At 45.2% G+C, this 23,497-nt stretch overlaps 1 protein-coding gene and 3 long non-coding RNA genes across 6 annotated transcripts in view; 2 read left to right on the top strand and 2 right to left on the bottom strand.

The window, feature by feature from the left end:
• Positions 1 to 2,441: 2,441 nt before the first annotated feature.
• Positions 2,442 to 5,108, top strand: LOC126544045 (uncharacterized). 2 transcript variants are annotated; one of them, XR_008608711.2, is made up of 3 exons: positions 2,442 to 2,583; positions 3,738 to 4,659; positions 4,728 to 5,108. It is a non-coding gene; the product is annotated as an uncharacterized lncRNA (long non-coding RNA). The 2 variants fall into 2 exon arrangements; XR_007602046.3 differs by lacking the exon at positions 2,442 to 2,583 and having other exon boundaries at positions 3,329 to 4,659.
• Positions 3,131 to 23,497, bottom strand: part of LOC129380575 (uncharacterized) — a 31,911-nt gene continuing 11,544 nt past the window's right edge. Inside the window, exons 3-5 of the long non-coding RNA XR_011893188.1 lie at positions 23,029 to 23,063; positions 22,130 to 22,178; positions 3,131 to 3,334 (exon numbers count right to left, since the gene is read on the bottom strand). This is a non-coding gene — a long non-coding RNA (uncharacterized lncRNA). The remainder of the gene's footprint in view (positions 3,335 to 22,129; positions 22,179 to 23,028; positions 23,064 to 23,497) is intronic.
• Positions 5,119 to 11,113, bottom strand: LOC140216524 (uncharacterized). Its single transcript, XR_011893187.1, has 2 exons — positions 10,960 to 11,113; positions 5,119 to 6,824 (listed from the first exon to the last, which is right to left on the bottom strand). It is a non-coding gene; the product is annotated as an uncharacterized lncRNA (long non-coding RNA).
• LOC126544037 (type 2 phosphatidylinositol 4,5-bisphosphate 4-phosphatase-like) overlaps positions 11,228 to 23,497 on the top strand; it is a 98,539-nt gene continuing 86,269 nt past the window's right edge. The window contains exons 1-2 of one of the 2 annotated variants that reach the window (XM_050191225.3): positions 11,228 to 11,311; positions 11,365 to 11,495. In XM_050191225.3, the coding sequence (XP_050047182.1) occupies positions 11,423 to 11,495 (73 nt within the window). In that variant the 5' untranslated portion in view covers positions 11,228 to 11,311; positions 11,365 to 11,422. Of the gene's footprint in view, positions 11,496 to 23,497 lie in introns of both variants that reach the window. The other variant, XR_008608710.2, reaches the window with a different exon arrangement.

Raw genomic sequence — 23,497 nt, 5'->3', positions numbered from 1 at the left:
TTATAGCTTGGCGTTCTAAGACATCCTGACCTACCTTCAAAGAGTAGGGCACTGCCTGTTGAGTTATCATAAAACGCTTCCTTCCTGATCTGCTGTTTCCAGTATCGATATAGTTCCACACTATGCTTCTTTTCCATTGAATTTATCCAATTTTTACCTTCCGCATTTTTAACCTGTCGTTTAATGCTCTGTCTTTCTTCGTCCTCGTGTCTGGCATACTTACTGGTTAGCTTCCTAGTTCTTTTCCGCCATTGTGGGTCAACGCTCTTTCTGTATAGGTATTTAAATACCTAGCTGCCCACTAAGCTTGTTATTGTCCAAATCTCTCAGGCGTTTTTCGTATAGGATTTTACTCTGAGCTTCCCGTGCTTCGAACGATGCCCACCCCCTGTACTGCTTCGTTTGTGGTTTTCCCGTGGGCACCTAGTACTAATCTTCCCACAGCTCTCTGATTTACTTCTAGTCTCAACTGAACATCTGCCCTTAAACACAGGACCGCATTCCCAAAAGTAAGCCCCGGCACAATTACCCCCTTCCAAATACCTCTCTGTTGTACCCCCACAATTCCCTATGTTCCATTATCCCGGCATCTCTTAACCATTTTCTATGAGAGACTGTTCGTACCATTGCTACTAAATTGATCTATTAACGTTGGTTCGTACTTTTCCGTGTACATCTGCCCTTTGTTTATCCATACCATAGAGTTTCTCACTACCATAGAGTTACTATTGGCGGCGAGGAGTTACGGAGTCGCCATCTGTCGGAAGCGCCGCGCTGGCGTAGTATGAGGGATCACGCGGCGCGCTCCTCATAGGTTTTGCTGCCAGCGCTCACTGAAAACACCCGGCGTGAGCTCTCCCAGACATTTCTGTAAGTACTTTCGAAACGAGAGAAGTTTTTTACTGTCTAAATAATAATCTTAGGCAAACTGAAAGCACAGAATAGTTTACAGACGCTATCTCTTTACCGAATACGTACAGTGAATGCCACTGCGCGCGGTCGCCGCGATAGAGTCTCCCGAAACCGGCTTCTTGCGTGAAAGGTAGGTAAACGTTGAGAGCAAACTATGTGAAATATGTTCTTATAGTGTTTGTATAACTAAATGGAGCGAATAGAATGAAGCCTCAATGCAGCGATCGCACAGATTTCCCAGCGACCGACTGCGCGTCTGCATTCTTAACCGCGTAGTTTCGCTTTCGCCGCGTGCGCGTTTTCGCACCGTGCCATGAGCTTTAGGCCAGAATATGAGCATTTGACATTATACAAGCAACCATTGTTGCGTGGTAGCTATCAGAGCTGTTCAAAAATAATTTCATTGTAGAGACTTCGACGCCTACGGGGACTGTGATGTGCCGTCGCGGCGATTCAATCTTTTTTTTCTTCTAAATTCTTGGACGTTTCAATATTATTTCTCGAGTTGCATCACACTGTATGTGTATCGGTGTTCTCAGCGTGCGATTTCCCGCTGCTTCCTTTTTGTAATCCAGTGCATTAATTCATAACACAAGCATGACCATATGCCGTGCTTTTTTTAATGTGCTTCTTACCGCCCCCTTTCCACTCCAGTGAACTTGCCAATATCTATAGCATCGACAAGTTCATAGACTAAACCGTCAAGACATTATACGGGCAGCGGACTCGGGCGAGCGTCTCAGTGCACGTTTTCCGAACATCGCAGACCCGGCGCCGTAGCAGAAATCTTCCTCGCGTCTGTGCTTGCTGCATACCCGAGTTGTAACCGATGACTGTTTGCCGGTTTTATGTTTCGCGAGCCAAGCTTCACGCAGCTTCTTGTCCTGCGGCTACGTGTGAATAAGGCTGACACCGGGCTCCGTCGCGTACGTCCGGCACTGCGGCACCGAACAGTAGCCTACCATGTTGCGCGCCTTCAAAGGCAGCCACTACCTATTGTAGTGCTTTCAAGCGTTGTAAAGGAGACACTCGAAACGGGAAAATCTCGCCACTAAATGAGGACCGCAGCGTACGAGGGAATTTAAACTCTCGTTTTCAGCTCGCTTCGGCGCTCCCGAAGCAGCCGACGCGGCCGCCATGTCCACGTGATCCCTAATAGCACGTCACGCCGACGGTGGCGCCAGCTTTTCCAGTGGTGGAGCTCGAGGCCAATACCATAGAGTTAGTAGAACACCTCTAGAGGAAAAGCTGGGCCGGAAAAGTGGGAACCTCTAGGGCGCCGCCCTGTTGCTACTGGTCAATGTGGCCAGCGCAATTACTATTGAAAGAGCTGAAAACAAGTACAGGTCACCGTATCCTTTGTCATCTAAAAACGCATACCTGAGGTTTTATGAAGGTGGTGCGTTAATATTAAGTTTACAGAAAGCGATCACTAAGTCCGTTACTTATGTAAATCACGAAGTACGCATTCATGCAATAAAGGATGACGCGAATTTCGGTTTCGAATCTGTTTTTTGGATGCGTAGTAGTTTCGTACAGTTAGGTTTGACCAAAGGCATTGGTTTGACCATTGGTTTGACATGCGATCGCGCGTCGACATCGGACGCTATGGCACACTCGTGCCTTATGTGCCACCGAAGCCCCGAAGTGCCCAGGCATATACCTTCACATGTAAGTAAACGAATGTATCTCCTTGTTGAGAATATCACGCGAGTATAGGCAGCTCTTGTGGGGCATCACAATCGTTTGAGAAGCGTCACAGTAGAGCATCTTTCTACATGCGGAGCGGCGTTTTTATTTGCAGGTTTCCCTTCAGTAGGAAATTGCTGGACAGGCGGACCAGCGCACCGGAATTGTACTGGCGAAGCCACAAGCAACTCAAAGAATCTGTTTAATTGTTGCACTTTGAACAATCATGCTTCTACAAATGCCACAGCAGAAAAACAGCCTGATGCCGAGCATTTCTGTGCCACGAAGTAATCAAGAGGCGAGTGCCTAATGCGGACGAAATCGAGTGCATCGAGACTTAGAACGACAGAAAGCTGAGCTAGTTGGTAAGGATTCATTATGCAAAACAGAGGTGAGGCGTGCAGACAGGACACAAGAGTAGAGAAGTGGGCGGCGCTCGTGTTGCATGTTTGCTTGTAAATACTCTACTCTTGTGTCCTGTCTGCACGCCTCACCTCCGTTTTGCATAACGAGTGTATCAACCCACATATTAATAGCGTAGGCGTTTTATTAACTGTGCAATATTTTCAACACTTCCTTGCATGCCATTTCATGTGGAATATCTTTTCTGGTCACAAATTTGTGCAGCGAATCTATTTGCATGATCGACTTCGGGCCTGTAGGTCCGTTCACTTGCACTTGATGCTGAGTCTTTTACATGTATCCATAAACTGCAGATATGCACATCAGATCCCTGCGAGCATTTTCAAAATTCAGTTATTTTAGACAACAGGCACATATGCAATACTGACATAATCTCAAATACCACTAAGCAGCTGGGACACATTTTTGTTGGCCATACTCGCAGGTAAAATAAGTAGATCATGTGGACAGCTCCAGCTCATTTTCCTTAAATCAGTGTGTACAAGGGGCATGCAAAAATATATTTTTTTTTCTCGCGCATCGATTATTTTACTGTATAAGCAAGAGAACCCACCACGTTAGTGTAACGTATCTTGTACATCACACTAATAAGTGCTTTAATTTACCAAGTGAGATGAGTTACTTTTATGGATCATTCAGTCATATCACACTGCAAGCTGCATTCATCAATCTTCAATTGCATTTCGCATGAAACATGTTTCCCTTTTATGCAGATATGCAATGGCAAGCCCTTCAGTGTGTTCCAAAGCTAAAATTTAAGCTCTAAATTAAAGAAGAAATTTCTAGTCAGAAACAAGCAAAAATGGTGAATGCAGAGTATCAGAAGCCCAAGGTACAAAAATTATGAGAATTAAGTGTCGAATGATTTTAAGGAAAGAATGGTATTTGAAGATGCAAGATTCTTTAGTGGAAATCAAGCAAGTCAGTATAGGTAGAATACTCTGAGAAATTATGCGAGTAATGGGATAGCACACAATGGGTCAGGAAATGCGTTGTTTTTCTGAAAAACTAAAGCTGATGACTGTCATATCATGAGTCACTTTAGCATCATGAGACTGCTGTTTGATAAATTTAGAAACAAACCAAAAAGCAAGCCATGCAAAAATAAAAAAAAACTATTTAATGATGCTCTCTCCACACTGGTATAAATAATAAGAAACGGATCACGTCTAATGTGGACATATCAGACACCTTGTGAAACACTAAAGGAAAAATTCAGTTTCGAGCTATGGCACTTGCCGCATAGATGTGGGGGGCCTTGCACCAATAGTAATAGTTACCACTGCATCTAGAAATTGAAAGCATTCATGCAGACAAGGATTATTCTTTATATTTTTGGCTACCACTTCAAATGCCTCCACTAAGTGTTACAATGCTGCACGCAGCCATACTAAGGATCTCACAGCAACACTTGCAGGTAAACAGCAAAAGCAGTCAAAGTGCTGGTGTATTCTGGACACTCTTTGAAAACTTTTAGGCGAGAACAGTGCAAGAAACAGAAATAAGAACTGCATTTATTTCTATGATTCCCCATTTGAAGGGCCTTTTCTTTTTCCTTCGACAATGCCTTCGCCTAGCCACAGCAGCTCCCTCATACAGACTCCGCAAGCCAAGAGGCCGTGGAGGCAAATGCAGGTAAGAGGCAAGAAGCAATAGCACTGGTATCGACATTCATCTAATTTCTTTCTTTTTCTTTCGTTTAGACAGCCAGCACACCTCGAACAGCCACCTTGACTGCGGGTGTGTCACCCTAGTCGCCAAGGAAACATTTGAGGGAAAGCGACAGGCAATGTGAACAGCCACTTCTCCATGTAAACGATACTCTTTCTCTCGGATGACTCCTACGTTCGCCACGCCAGCACACTTGTGCACAAAGATGCCGCGGAGGCACGTGCAGGTCAGAGGCAAGAAGCAGTGGCACTGGTGTCGACATTCACCCAATTTCTTTTTCTTACACTGAGGCAGCCAGCACACCTCGAACAGCCACCTTAACTGCGGGTGTGTTAGTAGATTCCTGTTGTACATATGCTCATAATAAACTTCAGTAAACTTGAACTTGATAATAAACTTGAAGGCAAATGGGACATTGATGCATTGTTTTTTTGAACATTTATTGTACACATACAATATATGTTATACTTTGCAGTGCTACAGAGCGCATTTTGAAGCTTCCCCCTATATTTTGCACCTTTAATTACATATGTGTTGTGTGGCCCTCAATGCAGTTCATGTTGTAGCAGCTGTTCTGTCTGTGTATCGCACATTGGCTTAAGCTCGTGATATCCACATACTTCTCTCACATATACAAAATAAAGTTCTATGTAGTCCTCAGTGTTACAACAAAAAATGAAAGTAAACAATCCGATCGTGGAATTGTGTTTATTACAGTCATTCCTATGACAGTTACTGACAAGTTGACAACTTGAGCTGGTCAATCCGTCCATAGCCTCCTCTATTTTTCAAAAATAAAGGAGGCTATGATCCATCATGGCAAGGAATTGTATGTATACATAAAAAGAAAGGGGGGGGGGTATAACAGGATTAGGGCAGTACGAAAAAAATGTACCAACACCGTCCTCTAGACCCATTCCGTTAAGGTACCGTAACAAAGCGCATTAATATGATGAAGTTCATACAACCAACTCTGATATTACACACGCCAGGCGACGCGAGCTACATTTGCCATGACGCATTCGCGACTGCACCGGATGCCCTCCATATTATTCTCATTAATCGTGCTAACTGCACCGAGGCAAAAGAAAGATCATGGGCGCAGGTGCCTTTAAAGTATCTCGACCTTGCGAGGCACTGCTGCGCGTGCCAGGGGAGCTGTCCGTGCGAACACTCCCTGGCACACACCTGCCTCGGCGGCCCCAACCTACGTACCGTTCTGCTTCGAGCTTTGATTCCCCCACTGTCCCTTGGGTGCCCTGGAGTTCCGGTGCCGCCTGCTTTATTATAATCTCAGGTGCTCTCCTGAGACTTCCGTTTGTCGGTTACATGTGCCCTACAGCTGGATCAGTACTTATAATAATAAAGAAACCCGCTCTATCGTCGCTACGATAGATCGCGAAAGCGGCTTTTGCAACATACCGCGCCCGTGCAAAGAGAATTACGGAACGCCAACGAAGAATCTGACCACAGCTTCGAGCTCGTAACCTCGTGGAGTACGTGACACTCCTGCTACAGGCATGACCGCTGAAAACCGCATACCGCCGGAAACTTCAACAGGATCATCCCTCGGTTGCATAACTGCCACCTGTACGGCCAACATGGACCACACCCACACCGTCCCGCAACATAGAATAAAGAACCAACTTATAAAGCCCAAACACACGGCTGCACGCACACATCACGACACCGAGTGCACCCTGCACCCCCGTGCTTGATTGAACGGGGTGCAATGCAAGGTGCCGCCGCGGTGCACTGCACCCTTGAACCTTGCAGCGGGTGGGTGCAGCCCGGCACCCCCTGCACTTTTTCGTTTGAGGTGCCGTGCACGTTTTTCTGAATCAAACAAACCTAGAGTTTGCAAAAGGATGGATGGATGGATGGATGTTATGAGCGTCCCCTTTGGAACGGGGCGGTGGCTTGCGCCACCAAGCTCTTACTACTATGCTGCCTAATATCCTACCTAAGTTCACCAATGAAAAAAAAAAAAAAAACACTATGAACTACCACGTCCAAATTTTCTGATACCCTATTGCGAACTGTGCTTTTGTACGTCTCCGTCTTTTGTCGTTTCCCTGCTTTTCTTCCACCAATCCTCCAATCGCCTCTTACTGATGTCTATTGCGGACCTGTTTGCTTTACCACTGCTCCCGCTGAACCCAAGGGCTTCAAGGAGGCCAGTGGTGCCTAAATCGACCGCTGGGTAGACGTCTTCACATTCTAATAAAATATGCTCCGTCGTTTCCCTAGCTTTACCGCAGCAAGCACATGTTTCTTCTTCCTTCTTATATCTCGCTTTATAGGTGCGTGTTCTAAGGCATCCCGATCTCGCTTCGAAAAGTAATGAGCTTCCCTTTGAGTTATCATAAATGGTTTCTTTCCTAATTTCGTTTTTTCCCCTTAAGTAGTTACTCATGGCAGGTTTCTTTTCCATTGCCGCCACCCATGAGATTAATTCAGCCTCTCTGACTTTCCGCTTGACCTTCTTTGTTGCTGTGTTGCCCACCCCACAGGCCGCATACTTGCTGGTAAGCTTCCTAGTTCTTTTCCTCCACTGTGAATCAATGTTTTGCCTGTACAGATACCTGAACACTCTCCCGGCCCATTTACTTTCCTCCATATTCCTCAGCCGTTCTTCATACTCAATTTTACTGCGGGCTTCCCTCACTTCAAAACTAGTCCAGCCCATATCCCCTTGCACAGCTTCATTTGTAGTCGTCCCGTGAGCGCCCAATGCGAGGCGACCCACTGACCTTTGGTTCCCGTCGAGTCCTGATTGTACCCCTGATTTAAAGCAAACAACCGCATTTCCAAAAGTAAGTCCTGGAACCATTACCCCTTTCCACATACCTCGGAGGACCTCGTACCTATTGTATCCCCATAGCGCTCTGTGCTTCATTATGGCTGCATTTCTCTTCCCCTTGACTGTTATGGTTTTTTCCTGTGTTTCCATATATCCGTTGCCTTCGTTTATCCATATACCAAGGTATTTATATTCTGTTACCCGAGGTATTTCTTGGCCTTGTATCTCCACTGTCTGTTCACTGTTTTCATTGAATACAATAACACCTGATTTTCTAACACTAAATTTCAAACCTAACTTGTTGCCTTCCTGTCCACAGATATTAGCCAGACGTTGCAAATCACTTTGCTTGTTTGCGAGCAACACAATGTCGTCCGCATAAAATAAACCTGGGAGTTGCTGCTCTATTACTGTACCTGCCTGTTTGTATGAGAGCTTAAACCCGATATTACTTCCTTCTAGCGCCCTCTCCATCCTCACCATGTACATCATAAACAGCAGCGGGGATAAAGGGCACCCCTGCCTCAGTCCCTTGTTGATATGAACTTTCTCCGCGCTCCTCATCCCTTCCCATTCAACGCAAACAGTATTTTCTAGGTAAATCTCTCTCAAAAGCTGTAAACAATCGTTACCTAAGCCTTCCCCTTCCAGAATATCCCACAAAATGCTGCGGTCTACGTTGTCGTATGCTCCTGTAATGTCCAAAAAGGCCACATACAACGGTCTGCTTTCTGCTTTTGATATTTCAATACACTGAGTAAGAACAAACAAGTTATCATCCAAACACCTACCTATTCTAAAGCCATTCTGAAGCTCTCCCAAAATGCCATTATTTTCTGCCCATGCTTGAAGCTTTAATTTGATTGCCTGCAATGCTAGCCTGTATATTACCGATGTAATGGTCAACGGTCTATACGAGTGAATTCTGTCTTTCTCCCCCTTACCTTTATAAATTAAATTCATTCTACTTTGTCGCCAACTGTCTGGTATTCGTCTATCTTTTAAAGTTTTTTCAACTGCTTTCACGAGAGCTTCCTTACTTTTTGGTCCCAGTTCATTTATCAGCCTAACGGGAACCTCGTCTAGCCCTGTGGCTGTGCGCTTAGGAATTTTCTCTTCCGCTTTCTTCCAGTTTAAATTTGTAAGCACTAGCTCCTTTCCCCCTTGGGTCTCTTTCATGCTCTTTTTTTCTTCAAATACAACCTTGTTCTTGCCTTGGAAAGATTCGGCTGTTACTTTTTGGATGTAATTTATTGCTGCTTCTCCTTCCAGTCTGTTTTCATCTTCGTCTAGGATATGTTGTTGTATTGTTGTTGCCTTCCTGCCTAATAATTTTATGTGATTCCAAAATATTCTAGGTGCGGCCTTCTTTTTCTCACGTATTTCTGACAACCAACGTTCACTTTCACCTTTTAATTTTGCTTGCACCAGTATTTGAACCATAGACTTTTTATCCCGGTATATTTCCCATTTACTGGTTACTTCATCCTATGGCAACTGCGCCTTCTTTGCCTGCCTGTGCTCTCGAGATGCTTTCTGTCGTTCGGCGATGGCTTCTCGTATCTCCTTGTTCCACCAGCTTTTCGGTTTCTTTTTTCCTTTCCAATGAACATGTTGTTTCTCTTTCCGTATTTCTGTCGTTACTACACTTAGAAGCTCACCATATTCCCACCCCTTACTTGGCGACTTGCCAATTTCTTCCTCCACTCTAGTGACTATATTTGCTATTTGTTCAGCGTTCAAATTTGGACTGGCCATTTTGCTTTCGTTGCTCTCTTTCCCAACTACATATCCCATTTTCAAAATGATGCGTTTATGGTCACTCCCTATGCTGCTAAACCCTTCCTCATCGATGACCATTTCTCTCAACTTATCATGAATTCCTTCTGTCATCAGACAGTAATCAATGGTCGATTGCCAGTTTCCCACTTCCCACGTGATCTGTCCTTCACACTTAGGCCCTGTATTCACGATCACGAGATTATGTTGCTCGCAAAGGTCTAGCATTGACTTCCCGTTATTGTCGGTATAGCCATCTAAATCCTGTATGTGGGCATTCATGTCACCTAATAGGACTATCTCAGCACCATTCCCGAAACCCCTAATATCAGCGCTTATGCATTCCACTAACTCTTTATTCTTCTCTGTGCAATTTATTCCGGTCCACAAATACGTAACTCCAAGCCAAGTTTCTTTCCCACTCATTGTACCTGTTAACCAAAGATGCTCTTGACATTGTGAATTTACTCTTTTCCATTTGGCTCCCTGATGGATGAGCATTCCGACTCCCCCTCCCTTTCTTTCCGACTTAGTTCTGTTGCACCCTTCCCATACATAATTCTCAATAACTGGCGGCTCTTCTGAGTCTCTAAGGTGCGTTTCTGTAACCGCATACACCCCTATTTGTTCTCTATGTAACTGCTCCTCAATCTCTGCCCACTTTTCCTTTCTTCTGCCGCCCTGCATGTTTATGTAGCCTATTGCATGGCGAGCTCTTGTTCTTGTTTTCCTCCTCTTCCTGTTATCGACGGCGATGCTCTTCTGATGTTCCCCTAGGGGACCTTCTTTATTACTACCTACTCTGACCTCCTGAGCGCCCGCGGGCCCCCTAAAAAAGCAACAGCGCGACCCCCAAGTCACCAGCCCACTTCTCGTGCTAGCCTGTAATTGAAGTGGATCCCATCTCGTTTAAAACCACCACAACTTCTCACTTCCCTGTTTACTTCGACAACCTCGAAGCCTTTCTCTCGGCTCATTTTCCATATTGCCTCATTGGCAGCCATTACGGCTCTTTGTACGTGACTGTCACGCACAGGCACCTCCGGCACCGTGCACACCACGATCTGCACCTGAGGGGATAATTCGCGCAAGTCGTCCACCCCCTTCGCCAAGCGCTGGGCTAGTCCTGGCCCTTTCCTGTTCATGACGTCATTTAGCCCACCTGCTACTACGACAAGGTTGCGCACGTGGGCATTTTCCGTGAGCTTTTCTTTTGCTCGCTCCATGACAGAACCCAGTGTCTGCCCTGGAAATGTCCCTACCGCCACTCTTTTGTCGCCTTTCACCCTCTCCACAATTGCTTTTGAGCACCCAGCCATGTTTGAGTCGCCAGCGATAATCACTCTTTCATTCTCTCCTACCTCTCCCTGCTTCCCGGCTTCCTGTGGCTGCAGCGTCGCCTCACTCGGGGCGTGTTGCGCTGCTTCGCTATAGCTACGCCGATTCACCGGCGGCGAGCTGGCGACCGCTGGCTTTGGCTCCCTGCCTCCCACTTCGCCCTCGCTTTCATTTCATGGATGGATGGATGTTATGAGCGTCCCCTTTGGAACGGGGCGGTGGCTTGCGCCACCAAGCTCTTGCTACTATGCTGCTTAATATCCTACCTAGGTTAACCAATGAAAAAACAAAAAAACCCCACTATGAACTACCACGTCCAAATTTTCTGATACCCTATTGCGAACTGTGCTTTTGTACGCCTCCGTCTTTTGTCGTTTCCCTACTTTTCTTCCACCAATCCTCCAATCGCCTCTTACTGATGTCTATTGCGGACCTGTTTGCTTTACCACTGCTCCCGCTGAACCCAAGGGCTTCAAGGAGGCCAGTGCCTAAATCGACCGCTGGATAGACTTCTTCACATTCTAATAAAATATGCTCCGTCGTTTCCCTAGCTTTACCCTAGCTTATTTCATTTTCATTTTGCCAGCGCCATCTCTAGGTCGCATACTTTAGTTCACAACGCCACCGCTACTTTTATTTTCATACTAATCTGAAATTCTATATTATTTCCGTTGCACTGTGGAAGGCAGGTGGAAGGTACAGTTTCCCTTTTCTAAGTTTATGTAGTTCTTCATTCTATGTTTATGTAGGTGTTCTGTGGCCTCGCCCGGCACTTGCGGCACGTGTTGTAGCGCCTAGTCGTTGGAAATGGCGTACGCCGAAGCGTCTCCGCTACTAGGAAATACTTCCAGTGGGAATTACTCGTCGGTGTATCCTTCAGGTATGTATTTTCAGTTTTTGTACGATTTTACTAACAGTTGCTTTTCAGAATTGTCGTCGGTCATCTTCCTTCGTTTTCTTTTGAGTACATCAGCAGCAACACAAAAAACTCGCTAGATGTGCGCGGTGTATTAACGTACCGGACGGGGATATTAGGCGGGAAACTATCCAATGACAATGGAAAGAGTGAAGTCTTAACTCACCGAACATGAGCGTTCTTGCGTGGTTGTGCTCGTGCGGCATCGGAACTCGAAACCATTGCGAGATCCAAAATGCAGTGCCGGCAATGCAGGCCGCGCGACTAAACAAAAACTTGGAGAACGCATAAGCTTCGCCCAGTTACAGAACTGTCCATAAATGTAATGTATTACAAGTAATTAATTACATTTAACTTGTTACGTACAAGTCTGCTCATTTTATCTTGCTTTACTCGCAAAAGTTAGGCAGCGCTTTGAAAGTTATGCCATCGCGTGACCCGACCTCATACTAACTGATGCCACCAGCACATGCTTAACGAATGCTCATCAACGCAATTTTATCTTGCTCAGGCTGAGTGTGGAGCATAAGCAAGTGGAAATGAGCAAGGAGGTTGTTAGGAAAAGTAGAGCAAGGGCAGTAAACAAGGCTTTCTGAGAAAGTAAGGAGAATGCAAATACTACATGGGACTTATTCTCGCATGATCACTTTTGGCAGTATCACTTTCAGTGCATGCTTATTGGCTGGTCGAGTAAAACCGGATGAGCTGATTGGCTAGTTGAGCACTGTGTCACGTGAAGGCGATAGAATCACCAAAAGTGATCGTCCGATAATACGTCTCCGTTTCGGCACAAGCTTGCAGACTGATATCTCGAAACTTGTGTTACTTTTGGGATACGTACAAAGTGAGTGTTGAGCACTAACTGGCTTCAATTCACAAGAAGTTATTTAATGAAGTTTAGTTGGACGGCCAGTGATAGTATCACGATTTTGGTGTCCGTCTGCGCAAAGATAACAATGTTGATGGAAAAATGATGTATATAAATCTACGGCACTATTTTAAAGGACTACTTCACTGACACTTGAGTGCTGGCAAAATGTAAAGATTCATTTCGCTAGATTCTATTCCTTTCTTACCATCTACCGTTCACGACTGGCCGATCCTGGTAATGTAAGGCGGAGCACCGCTCAGACCACTGACAATGCATGAAAAGAAGGAAAAAATTAGAATAGACTCATTACGTTATCCCTGCCTAAGTATGCTTAACAGAATACACAGGTACTTTGTTGAAACGTTCAGCATTTCATTATAATGTGCCAAGGTAGTATAATTATGTAATAACATGTGGCAACATCTCATTTTTGCTGGTGATGGATGGTGCTGTGTGTATTGGCCCAAGCTGGTTTAAAATATAATTCGCAGTCCGTAAAACTTTGTGCAGTGTGTCTCGTGAGCTCTTTCTGCTACCGTTATGTCGTCACTTTCAACTAATGCTACCTCACTGTGGGTATTTTGCCATCAAGGGACTGCACACTTCCAAAGCCACTAGCCATAACAACTACTCCCCCATCTCTACATCAACTGTTTTATTTTTTAAACCCCTCGCACGTTTAAAGCAAAGCATTCTTTGCTTAGCCCACCATGATGTCATGTCCCTTGGTAGGTCTGTCAGTATCTTACCAGATATAGTATTTGCTGATGTAATGTTTATATACAGGGTGTTTCACGTAGCTTGTGCCAAGGATTAAAAAAAAAGTGGTTAGCCACAGCTGAATGAAACTAATGGCAGATACGGTTTGCTATCATGTGGCGCTCCTTAGAGTATTTTTTACATTCTGCTTACCGTAAAATTGCGAGCAAGTCGAAATTACTGGCAAAGCGGGGTGGGGGTGCTATCCCGGTACGGCTGTATGGTTCAAATACTGGTGCAAGTAAAGATAAAAGGTGAAAGTTAATGTTGGTTGTCAGAAACACATGAGAAAAAAAAAGGCCGCACCTAGAATATTTCGGAACCACATCAAATTATTAGGCAGGAAGTCTGAAACAATACAACAACATATCCCAGACGAAGATGGAAACAAACTGGAAGGGCATGCGGCATTAAATTACATCCGAACAATAACATCCGAATCTTTCCAAAGCAATGATGAGGTTGTAGTTGAAGAAAAAAGGGGCATGAAAAAGAACCAGATGGAAAAGGAGCTGGTGCTGACAAATTTAAACTGGAAGAAAGCCGAAGAGAAATTCCGAAGTGCACAACCACAGGGCTAGACGAGGTTCCCGTTACGCTGATTAATGAACTAGGACCAAAAAGTAAGGAACCTCTATTGAAAGCAGTAGAAGAAAGTCTAAAAGATACACGAATATCAGACACTTGGTGACAAAGTAGAATGAATTTAATTTATAAAGGTAAGGGGGAGAAAGGTAGAATTCATTCATATAAACCGTTGACAATTACATTGGTAATATACAGGTTAGCAACGCAGGCAGTTAAGTTAAAGCTGCAAGTATGGGCAGAGAATAATGGCATTTTGGAAGAACTTCAGAATGGCTTCAGAATAGGTAGGCATTTGGATGATAACTTATTTGTCCTTACTCAGTGTATTGAAATGCCAAGAGTAGAAAGGAGACCACTATATGTGGCCTCTTTAGACATTACAGGAGCATATTACAACGTAGACTGCAACATTTCGTGGGATATTATGGAAAGGGAAGGCTTAGGCGACAGTTGTCTACAGCTTTTGAGAGAGATTTAACTAGAAAATACCGTTTGCGTTGAATGGGAAGGGATGACGAGTGAGGAGGCAGTTGATTTTGTTACGAAGATGTTGGGAGCATAGAAAGACGGTATTTACAATATACACAGAAGCAGAGTCAGTGTAGTTAACCCTTTGAGGGTCGATTTCTTTTATTGCAAATTCCAATTCATCTTAGGGACTTATTTCGAAAAACATTTACTGCAATTTTTCTAGAGTGACCGTAAAGTAAGAAAAAAATATTTCCGTTGGTATATAAGTATTCTTCATTCATGAATAATAACAATAAAAAAGGAAATAAACTTATAAGGATTATAGATATGATGCATTTTTATACACATAGTTCAAGGCCTTAAAAATGCACACACGAGAATATTTTGCAAGACTCAAATGTTCCTGCTCTTACACTAATATATACATCCATAGCGTAATCGAACTGCGTAGGTGCGCGCACTCAAGGAATCTGTGTGGTTCTGTGCCCGTCAAAAAAGCACGTGTGAAAAACTTCCGCTAATCTTAATCTTATTTCCAACCAGAAACAATTAGTTTTCGCGAGTGTCAAAAAAAAAAAAAAGGCAACGGAAACGGATGCATGGCTACATCCTTCCTATGCGCACCCCTGTGAGCACTAAACGAGCGAGAAAGAGGCAGTCGCCCTTTGAGCAATTATTAACGAGTTAGCCATCAGTTTTGCAAGCGCAAGAAACTTACACCGCCTGTGGAACAAAACCCGAACCGTCGCCCACCCGCGCTCTCACCAATGTGCCAGCGGTAGGTAGTATATAGAGGCGCGGGAGCAAACTAGCTCTAAAACAAACAATGCAACGAAAACAAAGAGAGGGAGGCACGCGAAAAAAATTCCCTGTATTCCCTCATAGTGGCAGCACATGACAAAAAAGAAAAAGTTAGGAAATTGGCGGGCTTTTTAAACATACAGACGGCGCCGTAAATATACGGCATCAACCATTTTGGGACTTGTTCGTGACGCCATATATTTACGTCATTGACCCTCAAAGGGTTAAAAATGGCTGACCAGCAACAACACGCAGCAGCCACCGTCTCGCAGTCTTCTTTCTTCCTCTTCTTTTATCCTTCCATAACAGGATTCCCGGGTGCTGAAGCGCCGTCTCGGTGCATGGTAGGCGAAACATTGCAAGTGAAGTATGGCTTCTGCCGCGAAATGTGCACGATGTCAACAGGTGTCGGACTTAAGGATGGATTAAACTGTAACGGCAAAATCTCGTAATTGACGTCTTTAACTTGACGTAGGACTTCATAAGGCCCTGTGTAACGAGAGACAAGCTTCTGGGAGAGGCTGACCCGACGACATGGTGACTAAATGAGCGCCCAAGCACTTGGGGCGAACTTAACATTGCGATGTCACCAGTCATAAAGCTCTTTTTGTATTTGCTACGCGGCTTATAAACGAGATCGGGTGACTTGATGCGCTATGTGAGTGTGATCGATGACTTCACGAGCGTACTCAGTTGCAACACGTGGCACAGAAGGGAGGATGGTGTCAAACGGCACTGTGGGGTCGCGACCATACAAAAGATAAAAGGGTGAATATCCTGCGGTGTCATGCAGGGATGAATTATACGCGAATGTCACGCAGGCCAGCATGGCATCCCAGTCGCGGTGATCATTGGAGATGTGCATCGACAGCATCTCTGTGAGTGTTCAGTTGTGATGTTTCGTAAGACGATTCGTTTGTGGATGGTAGGCGGTGCACAGCTTGTGCTTAGGGGTACAAGAGTGGAGAAGGTCGTTGACAACTCGTGACAAGAGCGAGCGGCTGCGGTCTGTAAGTAACTGTTGAGGTGTACCGTGGTGGAGAATGACATTGTGGAGGAGGAAATCGGCAACGTCTGTTGCACAACTAGTCGGCAACGGCTTTGTAATTGCGTAGCATGTCGCGTAATCAATAGCGAGAGCGATCCACTTATTCCCTCTAGTCGTCGTCGGAAAAGGGCGAAGCAGGTCAAGGCCTACGTGAAAGAAAGGTTCAGATGGAACTTCAATTGGATGGAGTCGTCCGACAGGTGGCAGGGGAGGTTTCTTCTGGCACTGGCACAGTTCGCAAGTTGCATGCAACATAACGCACAGAGCGGTAGAGACCTGGCCAGAAGAACTGGCGTCGTACACGGTCGTATGTATGCAAAACTCCACGGTGTTCCGCCATCGGTGCATCGTGAAGTTGTTTAAGAGCGACGGATCGCAGATGGCGAGGGAGGACAAGGAGCAACTCAGGGCCATCAGGGTTGATATTGCGGCGGTAGAGGATGCCGTCATGCAGCACGAACATGCGGCATGTGCCGTCGGTGCTGCCAGATTGCAGTCCGGCGATGATGGACTGTAAGGATTTGTCGTGTTGTTCAGCACGCATGTCGGTCATTTCAGTAAAAGCCAACACGCAGGTCACCGATCATGTGCAGCAGGATCAGGAGGATCCACGGGGTGACGAGAGGGGCAGTCAGCATCCTTGTGGAGGTGTCCAGATTTGTAATTGACAATAAATGAAAATTCCTGGAGAGAAGACAGCCAGCAGAGTGGATAGTGGTCTGTAACGACCAAAAAAGTGCGGCCATACAAATATGGCTGGAACTTAGTGGCATCCCAAACTAAACTCCATCACTGAGCAGGATCACCGAGCGATCCTGCTCGGTGATGGAGTAATTTCTCTCGGCAGGTGACAGCAGGTGGCTGGCATATGCTATCACGCACTCAGTATCATTCTGTTGTTGGGCGAGAACAGCGCCGATGCCATGGCCATTTGCGTCAGTGTGGACTTCGTACGGTGCAGACGGATCAAAGTGGGCAAGTCTGGGAGGGGTGGTCAGAAACCCAATAAAGGCGGTGAATGCGTGAGCCTGCTGAGCCTGTCCCAATGAGAATGGTGTGTTCTTCTTTAGATCTGTCAAAGGCTGAGCAACATCGGCGAAGTTTTTGACGCAACGGCGAAAGTACGAACACAGGCCGACGAAGGAGCGCACGTCAGAAGCAGAACGTGGCACAGGGAAACTGCGAACGGCGCAAACTTTTTCCAGATCCGGTAGTACACTGGATTCGTCAAAGAGGTGTCCCAACATGGTAATCTGACGGCGCCCAAATTGACATTTCGTGGAGTTCAGTTAGAGGTTAGCTTTTCAGAAGACTGCAAGAATGGCAGCGAGTCGGGTAAAGTGGCTGCCGAACGTGGGAGCAAAAACAATGACATCGTCAAGGTAACAAAGACAGGTGGTCCATTTGTAGCCTCGCAGAAGAGAGTCCATCATACATTCAAATGTCGCAGGAGCATTGCATTTCCATCAAAATGGCTCAGGTTGGTCAGCGCGTGAGTGTTGAGGGCCACAAGTTGCGACAGTATTGGATGACATGACCAATGCGGCGACAGGTGAAATGCTCGTCCGTCTCCACTCACTTGGGTTGCGATAACGCGAAGAGAAGCATCGGGGTGGAGCGAAAATAGTAGAAGGGCATTCATTGGCTCTGGCTGGGGTTGGTGACAGTACAGACAGAATGTAAACCAATGTTTTCAAGTCCCTGGCGAACGATGGCTTGTACGAGGGGAACTGAAAGCTGTGAAAGCTGCGACGTGAATAGAAAGCTGTGGGCGCTATCGCATCCAGTTCATGTTGAACAATTTGCACCACGTCCTCCGATAGCGACGCATGCTGCTGTGTGGTTTGATCTTCACATGCCGATGTTGCGGCAATATTGGGAAGTCTGGCGAATAGTTGCAAGACACGTCAGCTTTTGGCCTGCTCGAATTGTCGGCACTCTTTGATGATAGCATCAGCTTTCACTGTCGAGCAGCTCTTGCACATGAGCAGATTAAAGGCGTCGTCAGGAATGCCCTTCAGCACGTGCCCGGCCTTCTCAGCTTCTGTCATGTCGTGATCGGCTTTACGACAAAGGGCCAGCATGTCCTGGATATACGAGACAGAGGACTCTGTGGCGGATTGGGCACGGGAGGCCAGTTCCTGCTTTGCATCAATTTTACGGCCGGCTGGTTTGCCAAACAACTCTGTCAACTTCTCTTTGCATTGGTCTCGGCTGGTTAGCTCCTCTTCATGGTTTTCGTGCCGCACCTTTGCCGTGCCTCTTGGGTAGAACAACAGGTTAGCTAGCATAAGCGTAGGGTCCCATCTGTTGATTCCACTCATGCAGTCGTACGTAGCCACCCACTCCTCAACGTTGGCGCCATCAGTCCCGCAGAAATTTCCAGGATCCTTTGGGTTGCACAACCACAACCAAAGGGGACAGCGACGTAGCTGTCGACGGTAACGTTAGAGGCGGCAACAATGTTGGTCTCGCATGCTCACCGCCATTCATAGTGGGGACGGTGATGCGACATCCACTGCGGAGCTCCATTCCCAGCCGTGGTACGCAGCACCTCCCACTAATATATTACGGGGATGTTGGGAGTATAGAAAGACTGTATTAACAATATATACACAATTAGAGTCAGTGTAGTTAAAAATGGCTGACCAGCACACAGCAGCCAGTGTCTCACAAACTTCTGCTTCCTTCCCCTTCTTTTATCCTTCCGTAACAATATCAATAAGAGACTGAGGCAGGGGTGCCCTTTATCCCCATTTCTGTTTATGATTTACAGGGTGAGGATAGAAAGGACACTAGAAGGAAGTAATATCGGGTTTAATCTCTCATACAAACAGGTGGGTACAGTAGTAGAGCAGCAGCTTCCAGGTTTGTTTTATGAGGACAACATTGTGTTGCTAGCTAACAAGCAAAGTGACATGCAACGTCTGGCTAATATCTGCGGACAGGAAGGCGATAAGTTAGGTCTGAAATTTAGCGTAAAAAAAAATCGGGTGTTACGGTATACAATGAAATGAAAACAGCAGAGACAATGACAATAAAGGGTCAGAAAATACCTCGAGTAAAAGAATATAAATGCCTTGGTATATGGATAAACGAAGGCAATAGATATATGAAAACACAGAAAAAAACAACAGTGAAGGGAAGAGAAATGTGGCCCTAATGAAATGCAGAGTGCTATGGGGATACAATAGGTACGAGATGCTCCGGGGTATGTGGAAAGGTGTAATGGTTCCAGGACTTACATTTGGAAATGCGGTTGTTTGCTTGAAATCAAGGGTCCAGTCAGGACTCGAAGGCAGCCGAAGGTCAGTGGGATGTCTCGCATTGGGCGCTCACGGGAAGACTACAAATGAAGCTGGAATTTTACGGTAATTAGTTGTTAAAATTTCTGAATAATTAATTTTTTTATTATCTTTACGGCCAAGTGCGTTTCGTTACGTTGTAGAGGGGATTGAGAAACAACCAATTCAATTTTTGTTTGTGGCAACGTATACGTGCTGCATCAAGTCTTTCTTTTTCGGCGTTTAAAGAAAGCCCGCGAAATATGAACTAAAAGCATGTGACTGCACTTGTGCGCTATCGTATGGTTTACATTCAATGGTCAGGCGGCGCAGCGATCGGCTCAGCCATGAGCGCCACCGTGTCAGTTCCACGAAACACCGAGGCGGCCACTGCTATGGAGGCATGCTTTTGGGGTGCTCGTTTGAAACATGTTAGTCTTTCTAAATTACGCAAGGGAGGCTCTTCCGACAGATGGCGACTCCGTAAGTCCTTGCCCTCAATATTCAAGGAGCAAAATCCCCCAGATTTTCTCTCGTGCCCGCTCTTACTCACGCCTGCCTACAAATGTCGGGCGATCCCTAAAATGACCATCTCTTAATTTTGGACCAGTGACGCTTGAGAAAGAATGTCAAATTTACGACTACAACCATGTATATCGTGTCGCATAAGTAAATAGCACAGACATTGCAGCGAAGTGCTTAAATTAAATTATGGGGTTTTAGGGGCCAGAACCACGATCTGATTATGAGGCACGCCGTAGTGGGGGACTCCGGAATAATTTGGACCACCTGGGGTTCTTTAACGTGGAGCTAAATCTAAGTACACGGCCGTTTTTGCATTTCACCCCCGTTGAAATTCGGCCGCCGTGGCCAGGCTTTGATGCCGCGACCTCGTGCTCATCAGCCCAACACCACAGCCACTAAGCAGCCACCGCAGGTCGCAAAGTGTTTGTCATAACAAAGCAAGCACGCTTACAATGTTGAACTCAAAGTGAGTTAACAAATAATTATTTTATGCCACTTAAGTGAGCAAATATGGCTGTGGACTTTTTCAACTGTCATTTGCATACTGGCCAACTCTCCCGATTTATCCGGGAGACTCCCGAATTCCGACCAATTATTCTGATTGTACAGATGTGGCCATAATTTCCTGAAAAACTGCCCGTAAGTGACTGAAAATGATCAAAAAATGAGATGTTCATAAAATACTCATAAAGAACACCACTTATGCAACCCTGAAATGCGCAGCCCCAGTGTTTACGTTGACGTCAATGTTGTCGCTTCTCTGCCTCGTGGGCCTGAACCTCCGCGTCGTTGGCCTTATGCGCGAGGTAGCTAGACCAAGTCAGATTTAAATCAGTCTTTTGTGCACACCCAGTACACCCAGCTGAAGAACTATCTAAACCAATTTACAACAGTGGGATTCAGTTCACGCATTTTTATGCAGTTGTCGCTTTATTGTGCGTTCTTACGGATGCCGTTGCTGGCTCTTTTTTTTTTCTTCTTGCATTTATGTCTTAGTTCGTTTAACAGAAATTCGCAAGAGTGACACGAACCACGATGATCCACTTCGGCCGCCGGTTGCTTCCCACGGTTTTGAAGGGAAGCGGTACAATGTGATGCCCATATCCCCTTTGCGGTTGTGACAATGCTTAACGCAGCAGTATCTGCGCTTGTTCTTTTTGTTCACATTTTTCACGGAGGAGCTGTCAAGAGGCCGCGGTGAATCCATTGAAAAATTGGAAAAGCAGGCTTTCAGGTGTGCCTGGGCGCACCATGGGCAATGGTGAAATGCAGTGAGGGCCTACTCGCAGGTGCTCACCGCCGGTGCTAGGTGGCACAATATGTACAGGCAAATTTCATTGCAGGGTGCCTATTACAGTGCTCTCAACCGTGCATCGCGCCCATCGCTTATCAGGGACAATGGCGTTTCCTTTCCGTGTGCCACCGTCGAAGATGCTGATGCGCTGTGAAGCCGATGCCCAGAGCTGCGGGCATCTTAGCTAATAACTAATTAAGTGGCCTATAAAAAATACTCTAAGGAGCGCCACATGACGGCAAACAACTTTATTTCAAATCCTTGGCACAAGTTACGTGAAACACCCTGTATATATAGCTTATGGTACCTCTCTGTGTATGTTTTACGACAAAGTGACTGCACACTTCCGGAACCACTAGCCATAACACCTGCTTCCTATCTTTACATCAAAAGTTTCCTTTTTCAAACCCAACTCACTTTTAAAGTGAAGCTTACTTTGCTTAGAACGACAGAAAGCTGAGCTAGTTGGTAAGGATTCATTATGCAAAAAAGAGAGGTGAGGCGTGCAGACAGGACACAAGAGTAGAGAAGTTCGGCGTTCGTGTTGTCCACTTCTTTTCTCTTGTGTCCTGTCTGCACGCCTCACCTCTCTCATTTGCATAATGAAGCTTACTTTGCCTAACGCACAAGGGTATTGTGTCCCTCAGTCAGTCTGTCTGTCAGTATCTTGCCAGATGTATTTGTGGATATAATGCAATTTTCTAACCAAAATCTAAAAAATGTTTTAAACATAAAGTTCTGTTTTTCAGCCTCTATGCCCCCTTAAGATTTCATATGTGTTATTCGGGTAGTATAGATAGGCAAAACACAGAAAGTTTTGTGTTGTGATAGAGCAGGTTGTGGTAGGTGATTTAATATTTTTTTACTGTACCCTAGTTTGTAAATAATATGCAAAGATGAGACAGTACACATGGCTCAACATGAGCACGACTCCCATAATTTGGTACTTTTACTTACATTATTAGGCCTCTGTCACACTGCTACTAGGTACACACAACTGTTATGACTGAAATGGAAACAGTGCAAAATAACAGGACAGGACATAAGAAAGGGACAGACAATGCTTTTTCTCGTGTCCTGTTATTTTATGTTTTTGCTCAAGTGATGAACCAACCAGCCCAAATACTTACGTTTCTGCTGATATGACTAATACTGAAATGGATATTACCTTTTAACTATGAATCCCAGGTTGCGTTTGTCCTAGTTGTTTGTACTGATATTGCCAAGGATAAGCTGTACTCACCCAGGGCCCAGCCTGTGAACCGAGTTCACGCTTGTGAATTCACTCAGTTCTTGCCGTTCATATCAGTTTTGGCGCTTCAGCATAATCTTTGATGCTTTCCATTCCTTTTGCTATCATCTATTGAGATAACTACATTAGAGCCTGAGATGCATGTTGAAGGAAAGCTTTTTTTTTTTTTTTTTTTAGAGCAACTGTCTTTCATTAATTCAAGTATATATAAGAAGCAAACTGCACATGTATTATATTTTTCAAATCTGGATATAATTTGCAAGCATTTGCTGGAGTAAAATAAAATTGGAGAAAATTTTTACAATTTTTCATGAAAGGACTTGGGAGTTAAAGGGTTAAAACAGTGACACTTACAGAATGTTTCCCACTGCTATAGAGAAGCTATGGCTTTGTTGCTGCAACACTCCACAGCTCCACTTGTTTTTCATTAAAACTGCTTCCTGGCTGTTTATATTTTCTTATTGCATCAAAGTTGAGTAGCTTCTCCTTGGAAGTCTATTTCCCAGTAGCTTAAGATATGCTAATAATTTTATTAAGGTAATAACTAAATTACAACTCATCCAGCTTCAGGCTGAGTGCTGCACAATTAATAATATTTACTTACTAGTTGTAGTCCTTTGCTGCTAGCTGGCAAGATACCTGCATGGTAAAATAATTCTGGCTGTACAACATCAGTCACCAGTACAGCTTAGGTTTTCTGTTCTGTAGTATTCTAATCTTACATGGCAAACAACAGCAGTAGTTCACACTGAAGTAACAGCATCGAAATGAAGTGGAAATCTTACTGCCAATGCATATTTATTTATTTTACATACTGCAGCCCTACAAGGGCTATAGCAAGAGCGGATACAACAGAGAACTCACAAAGAATGATTCAGCAACAAACAACATGAATGTTTAAAGGGCCCCTCACCAGGTATGGCCATTTTGAGCTGACAAGCGCAGAGCATACATTGCGCAATAACGATTGTGTCTGCAAAGTATTACAAGTATTACATCGCTACATGCTGCGGAAGGATCTGAAATTTCAAACCGAACGGTGTTTTCCATTCTCGCGGCCGCCCCGCTCCAAG

Source organism: Dermacentor andersoni, chromosome 1 (genome assembly GCF_023375885.2).
Source record: "Dermacentor andersoni chromosome 1, qqDerAnde1_hic_scaffold, whole genome shotgun sequence".
In the NCBI taxonomy this organism is placed as follows: Eukaryota; Metazoa; Arthropoda; class Arachnida; order Ixodida; family Ixodidae; genus Dermacentor; species Dermacentor andersoni.
The sequence above is the reverse complement of the archived record's forward strand: the minus strand, read 5'-3'. Positions and strand labels throughout refer to the sequence as shown.